Source organism: Amblyomma mixtum, chromosome 5 (genome assembly GCF_055824585.1).
Source record: "Amblyomma mixtum isolate Tamu chromosome 5, ASM5582458v1, whole genome shotgun sequence".
NCBI classification, from domain to species: Eukaryota; Metazoa; Arthropoda; class Arachnida; order Ixodida; family Ixodidae; genus Amblyomma; species Amblyomma mixtum.
The window spans coordinates 193,356,240-193,381,573 of record NC_143016.1 but is presented as its reverse complement, the minus strand read 5'-3'; the positions used below and the strand labels follow the sequence as shown (position 1 = coordinate 193,381,573).

General features: G+C 44.9%; 1 protein-coding gene across 1 annotated transcript in view; it reads left to right on the top strand.

Moving 5' to 3' along the window:
- LOC149345304 (uncharacterized) overlaps positions 1-25,334 on the top strand; it is a 144,385-nt gene that overhangs the window by 80,599 nt on the left and 38,452 nt on the right. The window contains exon 4 of the mRNA XM_089542745.1: positions 14,763-15,045. Coding sequence (XP_089398871.1) covers positions 14,763-15,045 — 283 coding nt within the window. The remainder of the gene's footprint in view (positions 1-14,762; positions 15,046-25,334) is intronic.

The window sequence follows — 25,334 nt, the reverse complement described above, 5'->3', positions numbered from 1 at the left end:
ACTGGGCTGAGATCGAGATAATGCCATCCCTTCAGTCCTTTTCAGTGATCGAAAAGTTGCGTAGAATGTTCGCATCGCACGGTCTACCAGATCTGATAGTGTCTGACAATGGGACTGCTTTTTCAAGCAAGGAATTTCAGGAATTCCTAAGGCTAAACGGTGTCCAGTTTATGTACACAGCGCCGTATCATACTTCAAGCAATGGAAGAGCAGAACGGATGGTTCGCGAGCTCAAGTGTGCACTGAAGAAGCAAAGGCAAGGCACAGTGGCGTGTAAAGTTTCTCGGTTCGTGTTCAAGCAGCACTCCACCCCTCATTCTCAGACCGGAAAGGCACCAGCAGAGCTCATGTTGGGACGGAACTTCCGCTCTGCCCTGTCAAGACTGCACCCCGACATGGAAAGCGCGGACTTGTGTCAACGTGTGCCGTCAAAGGTTTTCGAGTGTGGGGATGCTGTGTACTTGAGAAATTTCAGCCGAGGGCCTACATGGCTAGCTGCTCGGGTGTTACGCCGTCTGGGTCACGTCATGTACGAAGTTCAGACGTCTGAAGGAAATGTGCATAGACGTCATCGGGACCATCTGCGAAAGGAACAGGCCCAGGCAACTCCAGCAAGTGGAACCGGTGATTTCCTCAGATTCCTAGCGACTCCAAGCGCAGAACCAGAACTACCCAACGCTGAGGCACCACTGGTTCTTAGACGGTCTACGCGTGATCGACGACCTGTGCAGCGCTACGGTTTTGACTGAGGGGGAAGGGGTGTAATAACGTGATAACATGCCGATATGACTGTTCTGTGTAGCGTGCTGCTGCCACGTGCCGAAAGATCACCGGGTGTGTTATCGTGTTTGATCATCTGACGTTCGACGCCCTTTCCCACTCGACTATATATGTAACCTGTTCTTGTCCGCTGTTTTTCAATAAACGTTTGCCTCCGGCTGTGATGCGTGCTATGCGAACATTACACAACCGATCTTTTTTTGACAATCTGGTTGAACTGACCTGCAGCTGAGGTAACGGCCGGTATGTGTGTGTTGCCGGTAAACGCTGAAATTTAATCTTGAGGACTCTCTTGTAACAAGCAGATCCAAAAATGGGAGACGGCTACCTATTTCTTCTTCCACAGGGAATTGTATGGCTGGCTCTGTTCAGTTTTTAAAAAATCTCTCAATGCTTTTTTCTTCAGCACGAAAGAGGAGTCATCAACGTGCCTTAGGAAAACTTTGGGGGCCGGCGTGAATGCAGCGAGCGCGGGGCCTTCGATTTCTTGCATGGTCAGATTTGCGACCGTGACAGAGATGGAAGCTCCCATCGCACCTCCGTGAATCTGCTTGTTGCTTGGAAATTGGCAGGCGCTGTGTATAAGGTTCCATGTGCCTACTGGGCATCAGCATACATCGTCAAAACAGGAGACTAGACAGGAGAATGATGTGAAGAACCGGCGCGCAGAACAAAATGCGATTGCCAAGCATTCATTATCTGTCAGCCACAATATCAAATGGGCAGAGGCACGTGTGGTCGCCAAAGAGAAAGGCAAGAAATCACGGCTCTTTCTTCAGTTGCTGATTATTCAAACCACAGCTCATACTATCAATCTGAATGACGGGAATTTGCCACCTATCTGCGCGAGATGCCTGGGATCGCAGCCGTATATGAATCAATAAGTCAACCAATCATTTTATTCTGCACTGCTGAGACACTTTACAGGCCTGCCGAAGCCTCATTGGGCTTGTATGGCAGCGCCTGGCAGGTAGCGGGAAGTCACGTGCGGCGCTTTACAGACTAAGAATAACAGAAGACAACAGAAAAGTAGGACAGCAATAAAACGTTGAACACATCACAGTTTACAGTTAACTAGAGAAAACGCTTAATCCACTAAACTACATCAACAACAAATGTATATCAGGCATTGTAGGCGATGAAAGTCCAGGAATGTTTGACCATGTAAAGAAAGACGAGTGAAAACAGGCGATAGCATTATATCAACAACTGCAACACTAAGTGAAAGTTCAGATAAAAACGGATGAACGCAATAGTTTTTTTAGTTTACAATTTGTACTCACAGAAAATGCACTTCACGGCAACATATTTAGTAACGAAGAACATAGAATGCAAGAGTTCTTTTACCATAGCGAGTGGAACAGCGGGGAATGCTATATCTCTCATTCGGTCTGAGAGACCTACTCGGAACATACTCAACTTTATACGCACTTGCCCAGAAATGTTCGAGCACAACCGTTTCAAATAAGAGAGCATTAAAGTTTGGAAGCCTTTGAAAACTAAAAACATCACATTCCTTTGGAAGTTAGAGATCGTAAGCACTGTTTTTTAAGACTGAGCGCAAGATGGAGTTAAGTCTATTTTGCCAACAAAGCGCACAATGCCCATAAACTGTTATGCCATACCTTAAAACACTGCAACCCAAGGCACGAATTATTGCTTTTCGAACAGAAAAGGCATTCAGTATCTAATATTGAACAGCAAACAAGAAAGAGCGCGTAATTTGTGGCAGGCATGGTGAATTTGAGAATTTCAAGATCAAATCAAATCAAATCAAATCTTTATTTCAGCACCGCAAAAATGCTGAGGGTCGTGGACAAAAAGCCTCTTTATGGGCTTGACTAGGCCCACGGCCCTTTTCTACATGGCAGCATGGCATACAGCAAGAGAAAATTGTTCTAAGTTAATTGTACACAGCTCTCAGAAAAAAAGAGAAAAAAGAAAAAAAAAGAAAGAAAAAAGAGAAGAAAACGAACACAAATGGAAGTTCACAGAAGTTAAGCGACTTGGTACAGTTGTTAGGAATATAGATAAATATAAATACAGGCATGTATGAAACAAATCTACTATGAAGGCAGTTCTTAATAGCATAGAAATATTGCATGAAATGTCAACAAGAGAATGACTGCAATAAAAACTAAACAATGACTAAAGAAATATAAAATTCGTAACAAAAAGAAAACCGAAAAAAAAAGAAACTTCTACCTACATTTGTTTAAGTATGAGGGAAGGAGATGACGCAACATTTGAAGTTCATAATTTGTTCGTGAGTATGGAATTTCCCAGGTTTCAGCTTGTCGTGTAGTACGAATACTAGTTTTTAGCTTTAGGTTTGCAATCTTAACTAATGCGGTATTATTCTTTTTTATGCCAGCTTCATAGCGCCTGAACAAGTTAGCATCGTACATGTCCGGGATAGGAAGTAAGTTTAATTCAGAAAAAAGTGGTTGTGTGTGACTGTCAAATGGAGTGTTCATGATGGCGCGAATGGCTTTCTTTTGAGGAATGTAGAGTTTATTTTTATTTGAAACAGTAGTAGTGCCCCATACCAGGTGACAGTAGTTTAGACTTGATAGAAATAATGAATTATATATTAGAAGTTTAATGCATTTTGGTAAATATGATCGTAATTTTAAAAGAATACCAGACACGCGAGAGACCTTTGTAGCAACTGATTCCACTTGCAAGTTCCATGACATGTGTTCATCGAAGAATACTCCGAGACACTTGACTGCAGGCACGATGTCAATTACTGAATCATTCAGCTTTAAAGCAGGTAACTTGCCCAATATACGGTTTTTTGATCTGAAGAAAACAGCTTTAGTTTTTTTGTATTTATATTTAGTGAATTTGAACAACTCCAGGATGATAATTCTACGAGTGCTTGGTTGGCGTCTTTAATTATGTCAGCGGGGTTTGATCCGGTAAGAAGCATGGTGGTGTCGTCAGCATACATGACAAACTTTACTACACTGCTAATGTTGATGAGGTCATTAATGTAAATGCAAAATAATAGAGGTCCCAGGATACTTCCTTGTGGTACACCTGCAGTAATTAACTTCAAATCAGAATTTTTATTATTAATGACCACCATCTGTTTACGGTTCTGCAGGTAAGACTTCAACAGTTGTAGAAAAGTGCCACGAAAGCCATAATGACCTAGTTTTTCCAAGAGAGTGATATGATTAATATGGTCAAATGCTTTAGAGTAATCAATAAATACACCTAATGTGCACAATTGTTTCTCAAATGAATCTAGAATAATTTCCTTTTGTGTTAAAAGACCAGTTTCTGTCGACAAGCCTTTTATAAAACCAAACTGAGCGCTAGTAAGGATATTATGTTTTGTCACGAAAGATGTCATCCGGCAATGTATTAGTTTTTCTAAGCCCTTTGAGAAAACCGGGAGTATTGAGATCGGCCTGTAATTCGAAATATCATTTAGATCCCCTCCTTTGTGTAAAACTGTGACTTTTGCAATTTTAAGTTTCGTTGGAAAGGTCCCGCAGCTGATGATAAGATTATACAGATGTTCTAGCACAGAGGAAATTATATCTAACACGTGTTTTACTGGTGTAATCTGCAGACCGTATGCATCGCAACAGTTGCTGTTTTTTATAGATGCAAAAATAGATGCAAAAAAACAAGATATTTTACGCGGGAAGCATAAACCAGTGGTGTACAGGAGCACGGGGCACAATCAGATAAGTCAAGATAGGTCACTATCCTACAGCAAACCAAGATATTTTACGCGGGAAGCATAAACCAGTGGTGTACAGGAGCACGGGGCACAATCAGATAAGTCAAGATAAGTCACTATCCTACAGCAAACCAAGATATTTTACGCGGGAAGCATAAACCAGTGGTGTACAGGAGCACGGGGCACAATCAGATAAGTCAAGATAAGTCACTATCCTACAGCAAACCAAGATATTTTACGCGGGAAGCATAAACCAGTGGTGTACAGGAGCACGGGGCACAATCAGATAAGTCAAGATAAGTCACTATCCTACAGCAAACCAAGATATTTTACGCGGGAAGCATAAACCAGTGGTGTACAGGAGCACGGGGCACAATCAGATAAGTCAAGATAAGTCACTATCCTACAGCAAACCAAGATATTTTACGCGGGAAGCATAAACCAGTGGTGTACAGGAGCACGGGGCACAATCATATGTATGTAAAAGTAAATACCAGTTAAGCGTCAACTTTTTTAAATGGTTACCGAAGCATATCAGATTTGTTTTGGATACGTTAACGCTGATAAGAGTGTAAGTTAACCAGTCCATGACTTGTTAAAGTACTTTGAAGATCATTTATAGCATTAGAAAAGCGCTTTCCACTGGAGATGATAACCATATCATCAGCATATTGAAACAAACGACCGGGAACTGAGTCAACTGGATCGTTAACAAAGATAAATACCAAAGGGCTCAGAATATCGTTAGGACTGATGCTTGGGCGAGTTGGTATGCCATGTTCAAGAAGAACAGCGCGAAAAGACAAGGACCCTGTGGTCCTTGTCTTTTCGCGCTGTTCTTCTTGAACAGGGCTAAGAATAGATCCTTGTGGGACACCCGTGTTGATGTCAGTACAAGTACTGCGAAAATTGGCGACCGAGACTAGTTACCGTCTGTTCTGCAAGTAATTGGTATGCAATAACAAAAACGAGCCTCTAAATCCTAACATTTGAAGTTTAGTTTAGAGCAGGCTATGACAAACGCTGTCAAATGCTTTACTCACGTCTAGAAACAATGCACGTGTAACCTGGTTAGACTCGAAATCAAGATTCAAAGTGTCTGCGAAATCTTCAAGAACCTGGGTGCCTCTGCCCTGCACAAATCCCTACTGGGCATCTGAGATGACACTGTGTTTATCCAAGAGACCCTGCATACTCTGAAGCAAGTGTTTTTCAAGTATTTCGGATATCGCTGGAAAAATTAAGATGGGTCGATAATTTTCTACCCTATTGCGTGCTCCATTTTTGAAACAAGGAATAATGACGGCGCTTTTCATGAGGACTGGTATTTCGGCTGTTGAAATAATTTGATCCACGCACACATTTAAGGACATGAAAATTTCTGCATAAATCAGCAATTATGATTCCATCGGTGCCAGGGGATTTATTGGGTTTTAGGCTTGCAAGCAGACATTGTAGGTCATGTTCGGAAATAAGAGGCAGATAAGCGGACTCGGCCAAATAGTGCTTCAAGGAACATGTGTTCGGGTGTGGCCTTGGTACACCTACTACAACAGAAAAAGAACTGTTAAATTCTTGCACAACCATTTTACCACCGCTCGAAAAATGTCCCAGAATAGACCTGTCCTTGCACATGGCAGAGTTCTCACCTCGTAAGTCGTTGACAAGCCTCCACGTCCGTCTGCTGTCAGAAAGTGCATCGAAAAATTTTTTTCCGGCAGTGTATCCGCTTGGCAAGCCTAACCATCGCATTGACTTTTTTTCTGCATACCTTAAACCAGAGTCGCAACTCGTCGCAAGAAGACGCACGCCTTACTTGCGTCGACAGTAACTCTTTTTCTTTAATTGCTGCCAATATTTCCGCTGACATCCGCCGGCTATCAACACTACGCTGCTTAATATGGAGACACCGCGTGGCGGCCTGCTTAAATTTCTTGAACAATTTAACGAAGTCTTCAAACATTTCACCAGGAGGCACGGTTTTTAAGAAATTGTAATAAAACAGTACACAGGACCAGAACGGAGAGAAGACACACATGGCGCTCCTCTCTCTCCGTTCTTGTCCTGTGTCCTTGTGCTGTTTTATTACAAGATGCATAACCAACTCGCCCAAACTGCCATTTTATTAAGACATTGTCCCAGTCGTATTATGCTAATAACTCGTCCAATATTTTAGGGTCTTTGACAGTAATTTCTTTTCTGCGATTCATAGTAGACGCCAGGCAAGACGGCTGAGCGAAGTCGCACCAGATGAAGTCGTGATCAGCAAGTTTTTGACGAACAACAACTGAGCGTTTTGTAAGATAGTGAGCACGAATATTGATATCGTCAGTACACGAGACAACCAGACGATTAGAAAACATCTCTTCACGCGTGACTTCGTGAATAGTATTCTGGATACCCCATTTCGACAGCCCATCTAGATATTCGCATGTTAAACGTGCAGAGGTACAATGGCTGTCAATGTTTATATCGCCGATCAAACATAAGTGTTCTTCTAATGGCAAAGCTGCGACGGCAGAATCCAGCTGTTCAAGGAAGAGCCGCCTGTTGTTACACGAGGGACGATTAATTACCAAAGATATGTTTGATACTTAAAGGCGCAAGGCTGCCACTTCAGCCTGATTGAAATGAACACTTATTTCTTGAACAGACCAGGCATCTTTTAGAAATACAGCCACACTTCCACCTTCACCTGTTGTGCGTGTGTGTGCATATATATATATATGAAAACCCAGTGTGGAAAAGCACAAGAGGCCATCTGATGTAATGTTGATTTCTGTTAGTACTAAAACATCAAAGAGCGATTGCAAGGGCAATATTATTGCACACAAGTGATCCCAATGTTTGCAAATGCTTCAGATATTGACGAGCAAAATGCGGATAGCACTGCTGTTGGCTGTGATAAGTCTGTGAGCTTGCGAAAAGTCATTACAAAACGATGGAACGGAATCCTCCATGACTACACGATGTTTTCAAGATCCGCCACACATTCCACTCGCACAACGGAATCGCCCTCAGATTTTCTGGGGAAGATCTTTCCATCTCGCGGCTAAAGAGTTTTGAAACGTTGCTGCTTTCCCTTCACACGGGCAAGGTAGAACAGTTGAAGATTTGTCCAGGTCAAATTATTACTGCAAAATAACTTCGGAAGAGTGCTGTCTGGTTCTAAAGCCTCAAGCCCCTTTTTGGCTCCAATCCATTTCTGTTTCGAGGCGAGGCTGGTCGTTTGTACAAGGATGGGCGGAATAGTGTTGCCCTTGGCCGGCAGACGGTGAACAGCAGCAATTTCTGAAGCATGACAATCTGAGAGCTCCAGTTTAACAGATAACTCTTGAAGAAAAGGCATCAAGTTTTTACTAGGCTTAGCGTGATTTCCGTTGATTTCAAAGTTGCACTTCCGACTGTATTGCTCCAATGCATTCAAATGACCACTCATCTTCTCAACAAGTGAATTCTGGGCAACCAGGCGAGATGAGAGAGGCGCCACTTCACCACGCAGTGTCTTAAGCTCTTCTTGGCTGGAAGCTGCAGTAGCCTATACTGCGTCCTATTTCTCGGAAAGGAACTCGACTGACTCGGCAAGCTTTTCGGTTGTTGCTTCGAAAGTAAGCATCTCTTCTACTTTTGACGTAAGAACTCAATCGTTCCTGTCAATGTGTCCAATTTTTTGCTAACATCGGAGAGTTGTTGCGCTTAAGAGTCGTCTTTCGAGGAGGACATGGCCTCTTATAAGTACATGATTTACAATTCCGCTTTTTTCGTTTCGCAGCCGTCATCTTATTATAAGTGCTAACCTTAACAGTCGAGTAGTTTTTCCCGACATGGAAATATTCATCACACTCTCAACGCTTCAAAAACTTTCCATACTGAGGCAGCTGATCTGAGCAAACATTACACGTATCGGCCATAGTGGTGCAGTCAGCGGCCAAATTCACTTATTGATATAACGTATAGGTCAATAATCACCTGCCGAGTTAAAAAATAATGTCCAGCACCGAGCAACGGCTCGCCTCTGACTGCGACGAAGCCTGGTAGGCACAGGCTTTAACTACGGGCCATCTGCATCACATGGTGTCGATGGCAGGTCAAGATATTCGAGATGTCAAAGACCGCAATCTGTCGCAGTCCAGACTCAGCCCAGCAAGAGGACGCATGCGCCACGAAGATCCCTCGATTTCTGGAGTAATGAACGGTTTACGCTGTTCCAGTGGCAGCGAAACAAGTCTATGATGTCCGCCGACTTGAGAGCCTGCCGAGTTAAAAAATAATGTTCTGCACCGCGCAACGGCTAGACGCTGACTGCCAAACTGACTCACTGACGGGAATTTGCCACCTATCTATGCGAGATGCCTGGGATCGTTTATACGCCGCATATAAGGGACACCTCCACAACGTTTTGCCTCAATGTCAACAAGGCTCCCGCGTGGGACCCGAAACGTATTTCCATGATTGTTATTGGTCGATGCGACTTACTAATATCACCTTATCTTTAAATGAGTTTAAGCAGCACCTGAAGCAGATGAATGGTGGAACAGGCTAAAGAAGAACGCTCACACAAGCAGCTAAAATAAGACTAAAAATTTCTTTACACTTAGGGTACTATACGTTTACTCCAGTCGTGATGAAAGATTTGTTCCAGTGTTTATAACAACGCGAAGGCAAAAGTAAATAAAGGCCTACCAATTTTTTGCACATCCTGAGTGGCGCATTCATGATTTGTTCTGCCCGCAACAGCCCTTCAGTCAGGCGTTATTCCTTGCCTAATAGGCCGGAACACAAACACCGAAAACTTAAGCGAAAATTGCCCAAGGAATATTGCTGAAAATATTTCCGTCAGATCTCCGTTGCGCGTCCTGCTTTGAAAACGTGGTGGTCTGGTTTCTAAAGTTGGCGCTTTCATTCCAGCTCCTCTCCGCGTAAAGGCACCTCCATGTCCTATTCGGAGCCGAGAATATTTACAGGTGCGACGAATCAATTACCATAGAGAGAGCTATGAAGAAGCAAATGTGGCCGCATGGATACTTGCGAATGAGATATTTAAAAGGAAGAAACAGCGCGATGAAACACGAATGCACGAAGAAACGACACTCGCGCCTTTCAGTCAGCAGCCGAGCACCGTAACCACTGAGCCACCGCGGCGGGGTTTTTCACGTATGAAGACGGCTTCTGCAACACAATAATACCTGCGTTTTCAGACATCAGAATGCATGTAATGATAACTGGTTTGCCTCTTAACTAATTTCTGATAATTAAGTTTTTTACTATAGCAGTTAGGCTGCTGGTTGCAAATAGAGGCTTGTAGCCGGCCCCGGGGAATAGCCACATCAGTTTTTAAAATTTCCAAAATGTGATTGCCTCGCCGCTGAAGCTTGACAGAACTTGGCTTCTCCGATTACTTGGATCTAATGTAGTTCTTTTTTTTTTCTTTACAAGCACAATGCACTGCGTACACAACGTACATATCTCGTTCTCTGTACGGAACATACGTGTTTTTTCTCCTCACATTTTGTTTGATGTCGTACTCCGCCGCCGTCAATGCTGCACTGTAAGAGGAAGCCAGGACCTCTCACGCTGTCTATACAGCTTCTTTCCTGGCTGTCCTCCCAACACCTAGTTGCGGAAATAAACCTTCAACCTTCAACCTTACGTGCACTGGAGGGCCTGCTTTTCATGCATGCTTTTGAAAGCGCATGTATTTCGGCACGATGCAGCCAGGCTTTGTCGAGGCAGAGCGGAGAGGGCAATCGCTTTTTCGAAATTCAGAAAAAAATATATGGCTATTAGTAGCGAACGGCTACAAGTCTCTAATTGCAACCAGTAGTTAACAGTTGTAGTCAAAAAGTTATGACAAATTATTTAGGTGCATAACTAGTTAACGTTATTTAAATGGTTTCTGATGTTTGCCAAACCAGATATTATTGTGCTGCAGAGGCCCCTGCATAACTGAAAGAGCATTGTTAACACAAATTTACTTCGCTTAAACTGAAAGACCTGGTATTTCATGTGGTAATGCTATAATCGCAAGTTACATTTGGTATTGGTCTTTAGAACAGAACAATCTCAAATGGAGGATAATGCCTGTGCACGTTGAATTTGCAGTGAAAACCCAGCACATGTGTTATAAGGCCCACCTCAGCGCAGAAAAAATGGTGCAGTAACAGCACTTTGAGCAAGCATACTTGCATGGCGTTGAATGCAGGTTTCAATCTCACATTTCAAAACTTCAGGGTGTTTTTCAGCGAGAAATCAGTTATCTTGCACGAATTCCGGCCACTTAATGACAAGATATATTTCAGATGCAATAACCAACGAGCGCCTGTCTCCCACTCGCTCAATTATTTTTTGAGGGATGCATTGCTGCAGGCAATGATAAAGAAATACAACCCCAAAACCTCAGCCAATGGATGCGTAATCACATTGTCCTTTGTTTAGTCAGGCGGCCGAAGCTCACAAGTATGGTTGATTGCAGCCATCCCCAGAGACAAAATTTCCGCTGTCGCAAGAGAAAGAATAAAAAGACAAGTAGTTTATGCCCCAGGGAGACCGTTATCAACCTGTGATCGTGCTCACTCGATGAAAGCATGGTGGCGCCTGGGATATGTAGCTCAAAAGGGATGTTACGACAACTCTTTCTGCTGGTTTCCGCCACAGTTCCTTTTCTGTGTGACTTGTTGTCAACAAGACAGAGCGATAAACCCTGGCATGAGTGCTTGCAATCAGCGAAATCAATTTTTGTTCCTGAAGAGAGGATTGTGCAGGCACATTATAACAGTGGCTTTTTTGTGACTTCAACTCCTCTGTGCTAAACTTCACCAAAACGAATTTTTGTAGCTGTTTAGCTAATACTAATATAAGCTTATAATAAAAAAACTAAATATTTAGCTTCAAAATACGCAGCTGGCAGCGCAGAATTATAATCGGATGTGTACTACATTGCAGTGTACTAAACGGGTACTCACCTGTGGGGAACAAACCTGCAGGGTAACGAAAAGGGTTCAGCTGAAGTTCAACGCAGCGAGATCTGGAAATAAATGTGATAGGCATAACGTTAAGAGACCGGAAGCTGGGGGAGGGAACAAACCCGAGTTAATGCCATTCTAGTCAAGATCAAGAGAAAGAAGTGGGCGTGACCAATGCATGTAATGCGAAGGCAGAACAACCACTGGCCCTTGAGGGTAACGGAGTGGATTCCAAGGGAAGGCAAGCGTGGCAGGGGGAGACAGAAAGTTAGGTGGGCGCATGAGATTAATAAGTTTGCAGAGACACAGTGGCTGCTGCTGGCAAAGGACAGGGTTAATGGAGAGACATGGGAGAGGCCTTTTCCATACAGTGGGCGTAGTCCTGCTGATGATGATTATGATGATGAAACGAAGAGAATTTTAAGAGATCTCCTTAATCTAATAAATGCTTATTCACCGCAAAAGCTGTTCTCAGAAGCTGGTGCCATAAAACTTCGTTGAGACAAATGCCTTAAGAAAAGTTAGGTCCTTAGCATTTGAGAAACGCTGCCTGGGTTCCATATTGTGCTTTTCTTCATTTCTAATACTAAAATTGTGTGGTGCTACTGTACATTTTTGATGAGATCTGCGAACACCTCTCGCTATTCGAAAAATGGCACTGCAATAAACTACGTCCAGTGCACGTGCAGGTGCTGTCTACGGGTGTTAGCAAGTCAAAGAAAAACTTGTCTTCGCTAGCGGGACAGAAGCCATGCCTGCCTAAATATTTGGGGGCTTCACTGCCGCTGAAGGGGATATCGTTTAGGGGTGAGACAAGTGGTATAAGAGAGAGAGAGAGAAAAGGGTATTGCAAATTGGGGCTGGTTAGTCGAGAGGCATCAAATGTTAAAAAAGCGAAGGAACTCTTTGTTACTTCTCCTACAGAAGTTCCATTGGTAGTCAACGCTCTGCAACGAAGCACAGTTTACCGCGCATTTTATTCGGCAGCGCTGAGAACAAGGCACTTCCTGAACCCACTGTGCAATGGGTGGCCGTTGAGGGATGTTCAGCCAGTTGTGGCGTAGCGACGTTAGTAAATATCAGGAAACCAAGTTCACGATATTGTGATCAGAAAACGGCAATCGATCACAATGCGAGATGCTCAAACAAATACAGCATTTCCTATGATTTCAGTATATTATTGCGATGAGTCTAACTATGCTACCGAGCGTTGAAAAAAGAGGAACTAAAAACAGAATAGAAAGGATGTGGAAAGCACTTCACTCTGGCTGCAATACGGTAAGGCGATTATTGGAAACGAAGCGTCACATCTGAACATAGAAATGCGCACTCTTTCTATTGCCATTTGTGAGCCTGTGGGTCACCTATTTTCCCGGACTGCAGCGTTTGCCCTAATAGTTTGAGCATCCCCCTCGCATGCGGGAAGTGCGTGGGCCCATCTTCATAGACGCGGGGTACACACCGGTGATTTAATGGGTGAAAGCTTTCCCTTTGCCTGGTGCTCGGGTTCTCTGGGGGGGGGGGGGGGGGGAGTTTGGGAAGTGAGTCTTTACCGCACCTCTAATGATCGATTAACATCTTGTGCCATGGAGCTATTTTGCCGAAGTTACCCTTGAGACAATAAAAATTGCTCAATATTACTTTATTCATTTTTGCAGTCGCACCCCGACTGATAATGCCTGTATGCTACGAAAGTGAATTTTTCAGGAAGAACGGCGTTTCATTCCAGTCCATGAGAGATAAACACGTTTGTTTATTTACTTATTTATTTATTTATTTAATATACTGCAGCCCCGATGGGGCTATTGCAGGAGTGGGAGGAAGATATCGGTCAGAGACTGGAGCAAGGAGGCTCAGAGGAGCACTAGAGATTTCGTCTTTTTTTCGAGCCAGTTATGAAAATCTGGTCACAGTCTTGCGTTCATGCCGGTGAGGCTGGCTCTTCGGGAGCTTAAACAGGTTTTGACTGTGGCCGGGTTTTGGCTAATAACGCCGTCAGCGAAACCGTTTCACGTTTAAACAGTTGTACCAGCGTGCGGCATGAAGTGGCAAACTGCAGTTATTGTACGTCTACAGATCATCACGTCGGAAAACGTGCACTACACAATACTTGGCAACATTATCCTATCACCTTGAAATAAGCGATGTCTGCTTTCATTCGCGCGCTATAAAACTAAGAATTGTCAAACCTCCTCCTGCTCTCATGATCCATCTTTCGAATGCATTTTACCGTGTGCGCCATTTTTTGTGTTTTCTCTTCTAGAATGTACTGAATTTTGCCAAATATATTTAAAGGCCATCATTAGTCATTATTATACGCGTTTGATAATTACTAGCCATCTCTCAGCGCTGTACAAATCCGGTTTTTTATTAAGCAGGGAAGTCCGCTCTGCCAGCTACTCCTTGCCGTTAACATTGAACTGCTTTCTCTCAGGGTTCTAACAATGGTAATAGCAAGGGTAAAACGTTTTGGTAAATGTAGGCAATGTTCCGGAATGTGCCCGAGATCATTCTTTTCTTCTGAATTAAGAACTCTGTAGATGCTCCCTGCGGAGAAATCTTTCACTTATTTCTGTTTACTTAATTAGCATGTTGCACAAAGGATGCCCAGGGCGGGGAAATCTTTAACTGAAACGGCATCTATCTGTTAATGTTAAAAATGTAATTATTTCAGATTATTTAACTAGCATACTGTACAGCATGATTTGCCTTATTTTTGAGGTACCCCATTATGGACAGACGACGCGATAGCAGAGGGTGCATTCTGGAACGATACATACTCTACGCTGGACGCTCACCACACACAAAATTTACACTATTTTTCGCGGCCTCTCCTCAAACTAGAACGAGGCCTCTCCTCATATGCAAAGAAGCAGATCTAATGGTTGGTGCGGCTATTGCCGGTACTCTTAGAGATTAATTTTGGCGCGCAAAGGCTACGAAAAAAGAGATAGTGATTTTTTTTTATGGTGGAATTATGTAACATGGATAATCCGCGCAGAGGCGAGTGTATTTAGCCAACCTTGGAAACAGATTGCTGGGAGCCTTTCTGAGCGTGGAGTGCGGGGATATTTAATGGTGCCCTACTAGGTGTCTGCCGTATTGCCGACATACATTAGCGAGCGTGACCCGCCGGTGAATGCGCCGGTGAAAGCGACCACTCAGATTCTGTCGGCCGCCCCTCGAGGACTGCGCAAGCCGATGTTTCCATTTTCTTCTGAATAAGACAGAGAGCAAAACGACTAACGTGTTGCCTGTCCCTTGCATCGCTATACAGCGAGCGAAGTGCAGCATGTGCACCCCCTTTGCGCCTCGCGCAGGACGTTCTTGCGCTGGATCAAGATCACCCTGCCCATCGTCCAAACCGCGGAGGGCAGCCGCCGCCACTCTGAACCAGTGGCTGGCGGCGTCCGGCTGCTGAGCCCCGCCATGTCCCGCCTGTTGCTGTCGTTGCTCGAGGCGCAAGGGGGCAATGTCCCCATGCTGCGACTCTTCGAGCGCGTTGTCAGGCTCCAGGAGCGTGTGCGCAACCTGGCGAGGATCCTGGAGCGCCGACAGTTCGCCGTGGCCGGAGACGCGGCAGCCCCCGGAGGCCGACAGCAGGTGCGCAACTCTGCCCGTTCCACCAGGTCTTATCTAGTGCGGAACAGGAGAATTTCCTAATGGTGATTTTTTATGACTACAGGTTATCTGTGGCCAAAGAACGCAATGGCACAATTTTTTTTCCTCTATTCAAAAGATGCTGGGGGGGGGGGGGGGGTCCAAGACCCATTTTCCAAGCATCTCGCTCCAAATACGCCCAACACCAGGCTGGGGTACCTATTCTGTCACTGGTGTACCCGGCGGGACTGGGGATCCAACTCCGCATGCCAGGCGGATGTTTCAACGCCTAGGCCACCGCCGCTGCGGCAGCAGGAGGAGTTGCAGCGTGGCCAAAACTCACGTCCCATGACGAGCTGAATGGTGATAGCTTGGTTGCGCCCTCCACGGCGTTTGGTGCGCACACGACGAGTTTAAAAATGGCGTCGGAGGTCAGTCTAAGTGGCAAGCCTTTCAGCGATTGCTTCTTTTAGGCGCTCCCTAAGACCATTTGTTTCCGTGCAGGAAACGCTGGCTCTCCTTTCGTAGATGTTCCTCTATGAAAATACTACTTGCATAAGTTCGGCCAGGAATACTCTGCTAGGGTCCTCTACCAACTTGAGGTGCACCATGTCGCAATACGATGCTCTACCAACAAAAACCGTTCCGATGAACATTGCATTGGTATAACGTGGATGATAATGGCTGGCTGCAGGGTTTGAAATGTTAGCATATATCAGGGTGGGGAAGGAGAAAGAAGGTTCGTCCTAATATTATTACAAACTCTGGATGGAGAAGCACTTTACTTCAGAAGATCTCACATGGAGTCCGGGGGACATCGGTATTAGGAAGTTCCGCCGCGTCTTCACAACTATTCAGTTTCACTCACTGATGAGTCAGTATTTAGATAAAGGCAATTATTTTATTCACCTAATTATGCACCTCATTTTTATGCACATCATTACCGACTTTCCCGTCAAGGCCGTCGTGATCAAAACCTCTGCCCTCAATTTAAAGTATAAACTACGGTGGCCAGATGTTCTACACTTCATGAATCCAACCATCCCCACCGACAGATAAAGAAGGACTTTATTTTTCACCCATGTAGGAGGCCACCTATTCCCGAAGGCCTCCCAGGCATATCTACTGCTAATATTTTTCCTGACGCCTGGGGAGCCAGAATATTATCAGATTATATGATCAAGAGTACCCTTTTCTCCGCAAATTTTACATTTATCATCTGGGCTGTGCTCAATTCGCATGAGGAACAGCCAGTCTGGATTTGGAAAATTACCAGCTTGCAGGCGCCGCCAAGCGACTGCCTCTCTGTTGCTTAACGTTTGGCCCGGTGGTGGCAGAGACCTTCCAAGTCTATAGTGCTCGACAATTGCAGTGTAGGCTTTTGTGCGCTCATCCAGTCCCCGACAGCGGGTAGCTTTACGGTTTCCCAGAAGTAGAGAGCTCAGACTAACTCGTGTGCCATCTCATTACCTGGCACTGATTCGTTTGCGGGGTCCGGGTTATCGTACGACGGTTCAGTTTAGAACTTGTAGAATTTTGCTTGCCTCTTTCGAGACCCTTTCTCTACCAAAATTTCAGATGGCCGTTTCGCTATTGCTAACTATGATGTTTACTGTCGTTCCAACGCAAGCGAGGGCTGTTCCAATTTCCTCAACAGTATCTATGTTTCGGCTTCTTATGGATGCGGTGGCGACTGGTAGGGCGCGGCCGCTGACCACCATGGAGACTGCCGCACCCGACATTCCACTAGCCACATCTACGTAGGCGTCTTCATTAGGTTTCTCTTTATCTATGTTCTTTTAAACGCTTCCGCGTTTTTTTGTCTATGTTCCATATTATAGATCTGGTGCATGTTTTTGGGAAGAGTGAGGGTGAGTATGTTTTCGCTACATTTTTGAAGAATATCTGTTCGTCCCTCACCCCTTTCTGATCTCACACTCAACCAGTACGGTTCTGCGTGTGTTACTTGGGCTCAGTATTTTTAGCTGCGCCATATGAACTGCTTCCGCCAATGTAGTCCAATTATTATGCTCCCCATTTTGAGCAGGCACTCCACTGAGGTCGTAATGGGAAGCCCAGCACCGTCTTTACGCATCGCCTGATAATGCGTCTATTCTATTCTGTGCTTTTCATCTGTCTGAGATAAGGACTGGCATAGCATATTCGTCTGATAATGCAGGCCTGCAGCACTTTTAGAAGGCTCTGTTACGCCTTGACCCTTGAGCGTGACTCTTCTGAATATATCTGTTACCAGTGCGATGTTTATTGTCTAGATTCTTCATTATTGCCAGATTATATCCACCTGCTTGTAGGAAAATGCCTAGGTTTCTAATTCGTGCTGAGATTTATTTCGCGTTTGCACCTGAGCGCTTTTAGATTGTAAACAAGGAGTTCAGATTTCTGCGGAGAGCATGGCAGGTCCCTCTCGGGCTCATCGAAAACGACGATGTCTGATGCTGCCTGCATGCGTTCCTCTGTGCTCGCGTGCCAGCCCAGGTTAATCCAGAGATTGAAGTCTTCCGCGTACATGCTGAATTTAAAATTTTCCAGTTCCCTTACGGCTGCTGGGAGGTCTCGCATAGCTACATTGAAAAGGAAGCGGGAAAGAACCGGCCTCTGGGGCTTACCCCTGTTCCTGAGCCGCACGGTTCGCCTCTGCGAAGGAAGAAGTGGCGGTGATTGATTTCGCTGCTCTTGCAATTCTGCCTTTTTCAGCACCACGGCCTCTTGACGTATCTTGTTACCCTGAAAGGCCCTACAAACTTCAGGCACCTTCCGAATGACCTTCTCCTTCGAGATCCGTGTTTTCATTTCGTAGTTTTGCCGGTGTGTGGTTTCTGGCGCCTGGATGGTTATGCTTATCAGCTATCAGCTTGGCTATGGCCGACCAGATTGCTCCAGATCACTCGCCACCTCCGGGCGGCTCTTCTTCGTGCTGGGTGAATCCTGGCACTGCCTCGGACCAGCCTTCGGACTACACGGGCATCATTTACCTCTTGGCGTGCTTCGGGAGCCCACCCTGGTCATTCACTTTGTAGGTACCTCCTGTGCCCCCTTAGTACCTGCAGTTCCACCGCTTTAGTGGCAGCCTGGTCTCTCACTGCAGTCGACAGGGGTTCCGAACTCGCCGCAACCCGCCCGCTTGGAATTGGGTGTGGACGGTGACGCCATGCGGGCTCATGAACAGATTATGACTGCGATTTTGGACAAGGAAAACAAGATAGGTCCTGCAGCCTGCGCCGTGCTGTCTCTGGCGTGCTGTCTCTGGAGACCAACTATTCAAGGACGCTCTAGACGCCTTTGGAGGCTAGAGAGCGCGAGCTGGACGACGTTGACCGCTAGATGACCGCTAGTTTCACCGCGGCTGAGGAGGAAATTCGCAGCCTGAAGGATGAGGCACTGGTCCCGCGGGCTTTCGCTGACGCCCAGCGTGGTGCTTCGGTTGCTGTTATATGGAGGGATATGGGAAGTTTAGCCCTGGATGCGACCCCTGACCTGCCAGATCCTCATCCTGCTGGGCACTCCCGACCAGACCAACGGCCATATCAGCTGTTCTTAACTTCCGTCGCGGCCTCGACGGACGCCGGGCGCGAGGTGGCGGCATTGATTAAGGCGAATATCGATCCCGAGGTTGAGTGCATCGGAGCTGTTGCCCTTCGGCCTTCCCTTCGTACCCTAACGGTTGCCTCCAGTGACCCTGCAGACCTGCACCACCTCAAGGCCACCATTACCCGCATCGAGGCCACTAGAACCTCGATAAATGTCCTTGTCCCCCGATAGGGCAACCCCCACATGCACCTGACTGGGGTCGACCCCGACGTGCGGCCGCAGGACCTAGTCATGCGACTTAACCACCGGAACCCCAGTCTCCATCTGATCCATCTTCCTTCAAGGTAAGGCTCTCTTTTCCCCAAAAATCCGGGCAGGTCGTCCATGTCCTCGAGGTGGACCCCCTGCCTTCGCCCGTCTATTCGCGGCACGTAGCGGGACCGTCGGGTAGACTTCGGACGAGGTGCACGAAAAGCCGTATGCCCCGCTCTGCACCTGTTGCGCGCAGTATGGCCACGCTTTGAAGCCACACACTCTTCAAAACGATCCTTCTAGGCATTGTTGTAACCGCTGTGCGGGGTCACATGCCCTGGCGGCCTGCCCTTCTCTAATCTCTGATCCCAATAAGACGTGCGCCGCTTGGGTTGCCGCTGGTCGCCCGTCCGGACATACTGCGGGGCATGTGTCTTGTTCACTCTTGCGTCAACGCGCGAACAGGACCCGTGCCCGCACTAATTATGTCGATATGGATATAAGTCGAATTAAGTCTATATGGATCACACCCGTTGTGCGACTTCACCAATGGTAAAGTATATTCAGGAAAACAATATCACAGTCACCACTGTCGGCCACCCGTATATTACTACCCATAATGAATTTGCAGTAATTCCTTCCATTTTTCACAAAATCTGTTCACCTAAAAACGCTCCGTGTGTCATACTACCACAAAATCGTACTTTTATATCTTTCCCACTTTTATTACTCACGAAGCTGTTTCTATCGTATTTCCTACATAACTCTGCAATTCTTTTTATAGCAGTATATATCCCGCCTTGGCAGGTATCGCAGCATCTCCGGCTTTACTTACCACTTGTACATAGACTTTATCTACTGACCGAATATCATTTGCTGCGATTTTAATGCATTTTGATTTGAATGCAAAATATTTTATGGGGCGGCAATATCACAGACGCTAGAACTCATGTTCAAGCTTTTGCGGCTTCTAATACCCTGTTCTTAATAATTCGGACTCTTTACCAGCCTACGGAACTCCGTACGCTTCAAGTTGGATTCACCACAGCTTCACTTCTCCTAATTTACTTACAAAGGGCTATCTCGGGAAGTCATTTCTGATTCATCACTTTCTGAGCAAAGATTTATTACACACTCCTTTCTTTCTCAACCGTCGTCGCCGTTCAAATGGCTCAATAGAGCCAGCTTCGATCATACAATTTCTCAGTTAACTTCTCTGCCTTGGTTAATATCTTTTTACAATCATCAGTTTCATTCAGCGTGTGCTCTTCACCTTGTCCTCACTAAATTTAGTGCCACCTTCATTACACTTTAACAGAAAACTTGCATTTGGTAAAATAAAGTTTCCCGAGGGCTCCATTTGGTGGACGGCTGATTTGAGCATGGAGAGGTCCCATGTGCTCGTTCTTCGTCGCCGTTTGCAACGCACTGCACACCCTCAGCTGAAAAATTTCCACCGTCAAATTTATTATAAAGCTCTTGCAATGTATCGATTGAACATTACCATATCATATGACAGTTATTTAGAGGAGGTATGTTCCACAGCTACGCGAAAATTTTTCTTTGGTAAGCCATATAAACATGCTTTTGGTAAGCTCACCTTCCATTATCCCCTCTCTGCAGTACGCCGATGGTGTATATACAGAAACAGTTCCTGACACTATAAAGTTGCTCCTTCGTACTCACGTTGCTACAGATGATTCCTCCCACGATCTCATGTCCATACTAACTTTCGGGATATACTGCGCCGCCTTAAAATAACTCAGTTCAAGATTTACCGTACACCACTGTGGAGATCGACACTTTAATCAATTCATTAGATATGTGTTATTCTCCTGGGCGTGATAATAAATCTCCTCGTGTTGTTGTCGCTTTGTTTAACGCTCATATCTCGTTTTTAGTCTGCCTATTTAATTCTACCTTGCACTTTGGTTACTTTCCTCAGAAATGAAGAATTGGCGGGTTTACTTTTGTTTCCAAACGGAATAGACCAAATCTCCTTCGGAATTCTTACCGACCGATCTGTATTAATTCGTCTTTCGGTAAAGTGCTCGAGCGTTTACTATAAGGTCGGCTGTATTACTTTATGTTCCAAAATTTACTACATGATAGAAATCAGTACGGTTTCAACTATGGCTCTCTATCGTTTGCGGCTGTTCTTAAATAGTTATAAGCAAAGAAAAATTCCTGTGGTTCCAATTTTTTATGACTTCAGAGGAGGATTTGTTAACGTGTGGCACCCTTTGGACTTGCATTTTTGCAGAAACATCGTTGCCCTCGAAATCTATATTCTCTTCTCGCGTCTTTCCTTCATAACCGCCATTTCACCTACAAATCTCCTTCCTCAGCCTTCTTCCCTCGGCAGTCCGCACAGTTCGTCACTTTCGTCGTTACTTTGGAGCTTTTTACTGTACAATGTCTTAAACCTTCCTGTCCCCTCACCTATCCACATTCAGGCATATGCAGATGGCACCATTATATTTGTCCCTGGTAAAACTAGCCATGATTTGTCAACGCTGAGTTCAAATGTTCTACCTTTAATCCAAGATCTTGGGTACCACATCTAGCGTTCAGTTAAGCTTAGAAAAGGGTTCTTATGTTTTGTTTTTTTATATGGAGTGCCGGCGTTAGACAATTGTAAGCCAACTCTTCGAGTTGACAATTCCTGTCTGAAGTTTGAACCGAGCATTAAATTATTAGGCGTTGTCTTTGACTCTAAGCTTTATTCCCCATGTTAACCATTTTCAAACGAAAATTCTTGCATCTACCACCAAGCTCCTTAATTGGTTCCATTTCCATTTTCGTGTTTCTCTTTCTCATTTTGATTTTTCAAGCCGCAAATGTACGGCTTTTCCCTCCGCCTCCTTCCACTTCTTTGTGGAGAATAAAACTTGTATGTATGTATGTATGTATGTATGTATGTATGTATGTATGTATGTATGTATGTATGTATGTATGTATGTATGTATGTATGTATGTATGTATGTATGTATGTATGTATGTATGTATGTATGTATGTATGTATGTATATGCGCCATATTTATCATCAGATTATTCTTCCTACGATTACCTAAGCCCCCCAGCTTGGTGGTTTGATTGCCCCCTTTCCCGACTACGAGATCGCCTCTGATCGCTTCAACGAATTCCCCTTCTTGCTCTTACTGGTGCCTACAGTACTACGCGAACCGCTGCTCTTCATGTTCTTGGAAACGTTCTTCCTTTTAGTATTTATCTTAACTAGTAATATGCAGTGTTCATGCTTTTCACGTTACGGCAATCCATAGGAGGCGGTAATACATTTTATAACCCATCTGAAATTCAACCTTTAATTTATCCCTGGTCCGACCATCACTCATCAAAATTCAAATTTTCTTTTGTTCAAATTAGTTCTCAGGAAGCCACATTCGTTTGTTTTCAACGTGCACTGCATACTTACACTGATGGGTCTTTCACTTATCGCTCAGCTGGTGCTGCTACGTTCCTCGTCTCTCTTTCGAACCACTCTGTGGTGCTTATGCCTCTGAGCTTGTAGCCTTTCATTGTGCCGTCGATTATGCTATTCGTAACTCCTCCTCTATGCCTGTTCAATTTTACTCTGATTCTCTCTCTCTCTGCTTTCTGCCTTGTCTTCAGATACATCTTATAATGCGACTTTTATTTCTATTAAGAAATATTTCGGTCGTTTGTGTTCTCTCGCCCCATTTCATATCCGGGGTCATTCGGGAATTTTCGGGACAGAGTTAGCCGCCCAAGCTACTGGTAGCACCGGGCAATATGGCAGTTTAGACACTTCTACCCTTTCACGCCGTTCCGTGCGTTCCCGTTTGCATCATTCTTCAATTTAGTGGCGCATTTTTTTGCGCGAGAGCAATGGCGGGACTGAATTATTCAAGTGGATCCGATACACTTAGAGGGGTACTGATGCGGTTTTCGAATCAGCTAACCTTCCCTGCAGGTTTGTGAAGTAGTGTCGTTGCTTATAACGTCTGTCAAGTTATTTTTTCGATTTTGGCTGAAACAGTGGTGCAATCACCAATTGAATGCGCGATGTTTAAATCTCCCGCGTCCCGCGCGAGTGCAAGAGAGGAGAACAGCGGAGAGGGAAACCGCGTCCATGTAGGCGAACGTGACGTCACGTTGAGGAGCCGGGAAAACTTCGGCCATAGAGAAAGAAAAAATAAAGAGAGGACACTCGGCAGAAACTGGCTTCAGAAAGTACGTCACGACTACGCAAGCGTCTGGTATTCTTAACGAATGCCAGAGGACGCAAACGCAAAATAAATGTTCTTATATTAAAGCACACAAACTTCTTGCCGCTAAATAATTATGTTATTCTTCAACGCCACTGTTTTGAACATATATATGAAGAGGCAATTTATTGAAAAACGCTCCGAAGTTTTCTTGTTTTGTTTTTTTCGACCGTCGTCTGCACTGTCATTTGCACGTGACTGTGGGCGTCGGCTGCGTCGGTGTTGCTGTGCTGCAGAAGCTACTTCTCTCGTGTTGAACAGAAGGTGAGGCACATTTCTTACAGAAACTATGCTTGAAAACACTGGCATAAAGAGTCAGCACAAGCAACTGTTGCGTTTTTACATCGTAGTGAACGGTTAACATACGGCGTAAGACGCGCGGTGGCCTTGTGGGTGGTTTGTTTACAAAAGTAAGGGAGTGGTATGAGGGAGGCATGAGGGCCCAGAGCACGAATGAATACAGCATATCTCATTGCGCTGGGCAGTTTCACGCCAAATTGCTGCGCAGTCTTCAAACCTTGGACCTTATTAATGTGCCAAATTCGGATATATTGTTTTGCTCGTGGTGATGCGCATTGCGCATTGCATGCCGTATTTTCGTATCCTAGCGTATGTATCGGGTATATGTTAACTACGCCTTCGTTCAACTCCTATTTAGACTCAAAATGTTCTGCGTGTATTTGTGTGGCAGCGATATTGTAATGTGGCGCGATTTGCTGTTACATTGAAAACAATTTTTAGCATAGTTATGACTTGATATTGTTTTGATTATTCAGAGTAACACACGCATGCATTAACATCCTTCAGAACACGCTGCCATGCCGTCCGGCGGCCCTTCCTACGGCAGCTACTGCTCTGTGTCGTGGTGCCAGAACAACGGCAGAGCGCACAAGAAGCCAGGGACTAGTTTCTTCCGTATACCACGGGACAGCAGGTGCGTTGAATTTTCTTATGTTTTGTATTTATTTACGCTTACTATTTGTGCAGTAAGAGTGAAAACAAAAATCGTTTATTCACATTTATAGCGCTAGCTTCATAATAGGAAAGCTTCGGCAAAACGGCTTCTTCATTTGAGTTTAAAGTATTGTAAATTATTACCACTATGGCTTCGTAAATATTGTAGCGATTATTTCGAAATGCTTGCAGTGGCGGAGCGACTAAACATTTTTTTTATTTTAGATAACCCGCAAAAAAGCCGCAAAAAAAGGATATGTAAGCAGGGCTTTCAACTTTTGGCTTTGTCTGATACGTATTATTTCAATCAGCGTAGGTGTTAATTAAAGACCCCCTCAAGAAAGCATGGTTTTTGGTCAGTGCCTGTCATAAGCTTGCTGCGGACCGCACAATTTTCATTCCTTAAGTGTGACTATATTAACTGCCTCTGGCACAAACATCTTGGGGCACCAGTGTAAGAATATTTTTCAGGCAATTACGCTTACGCTAGGTACATCATCGCCTTTACAGGATAACACCATGGGTGCGGTACACTGTAAGAGGTGACCTGAGAAAGCCGGCCAACCTACTGTATGCCACATACAGGATTTGCTGTGACCATTTCACTGCAAAAAGATTTCATGGACCCTCGCCACACGAAGCTCACAAAGCTGGCCGTGCCTAGTGTCTACCGTGACTACCTGTCTTTTCTCTTCTCTGTTAATACTTTCAGATTTCCCTATATTAAGAAAGGGGGTTATATTTCTATCTAACTTTTCAGTACCATACTGGCCTCAGTTTGTGTGCAGCCTTTATGTGCTCATTCATTTTATTGCCCTGGAATAAACAGTTTCCTCGACACTCCGTCTGTTTATTAAATATTGCATGTTGAACTACCACTTGCTCCGAACAGGAGACAGGCCCGCCAGACAGAAAGAGCCCTTGTTGGTCTATGAATCCAAAGCTGCTTGTTTTATAGTTTGTTGTCTGTACAACTTACGCTCAAATAATTTCGGTACGACGCAGTTGGCACAAGGAATTAAGCACGGAATTCTGTCCGCCTCCGGCCACAGCCAAATTGATTGTAAAACATTTTATTTCCCGGAAAGAGCTTGGCAAGAGGTCGCGCTAAGTGGTCGAGAGTACAGAGCCCTCGACGACATTATCAGCCCACTCCACCGCCGTTCTGGGGTCAGAGCTAGCCAGCACGGTCTCCCACCGCTCGAGAGAAGGAGCTGTAACTAGATCACCCGGAGGTGGCTCTATTTTGCAGTCTAACAGGATGTGATCGTATGTGGCACGTTGGGT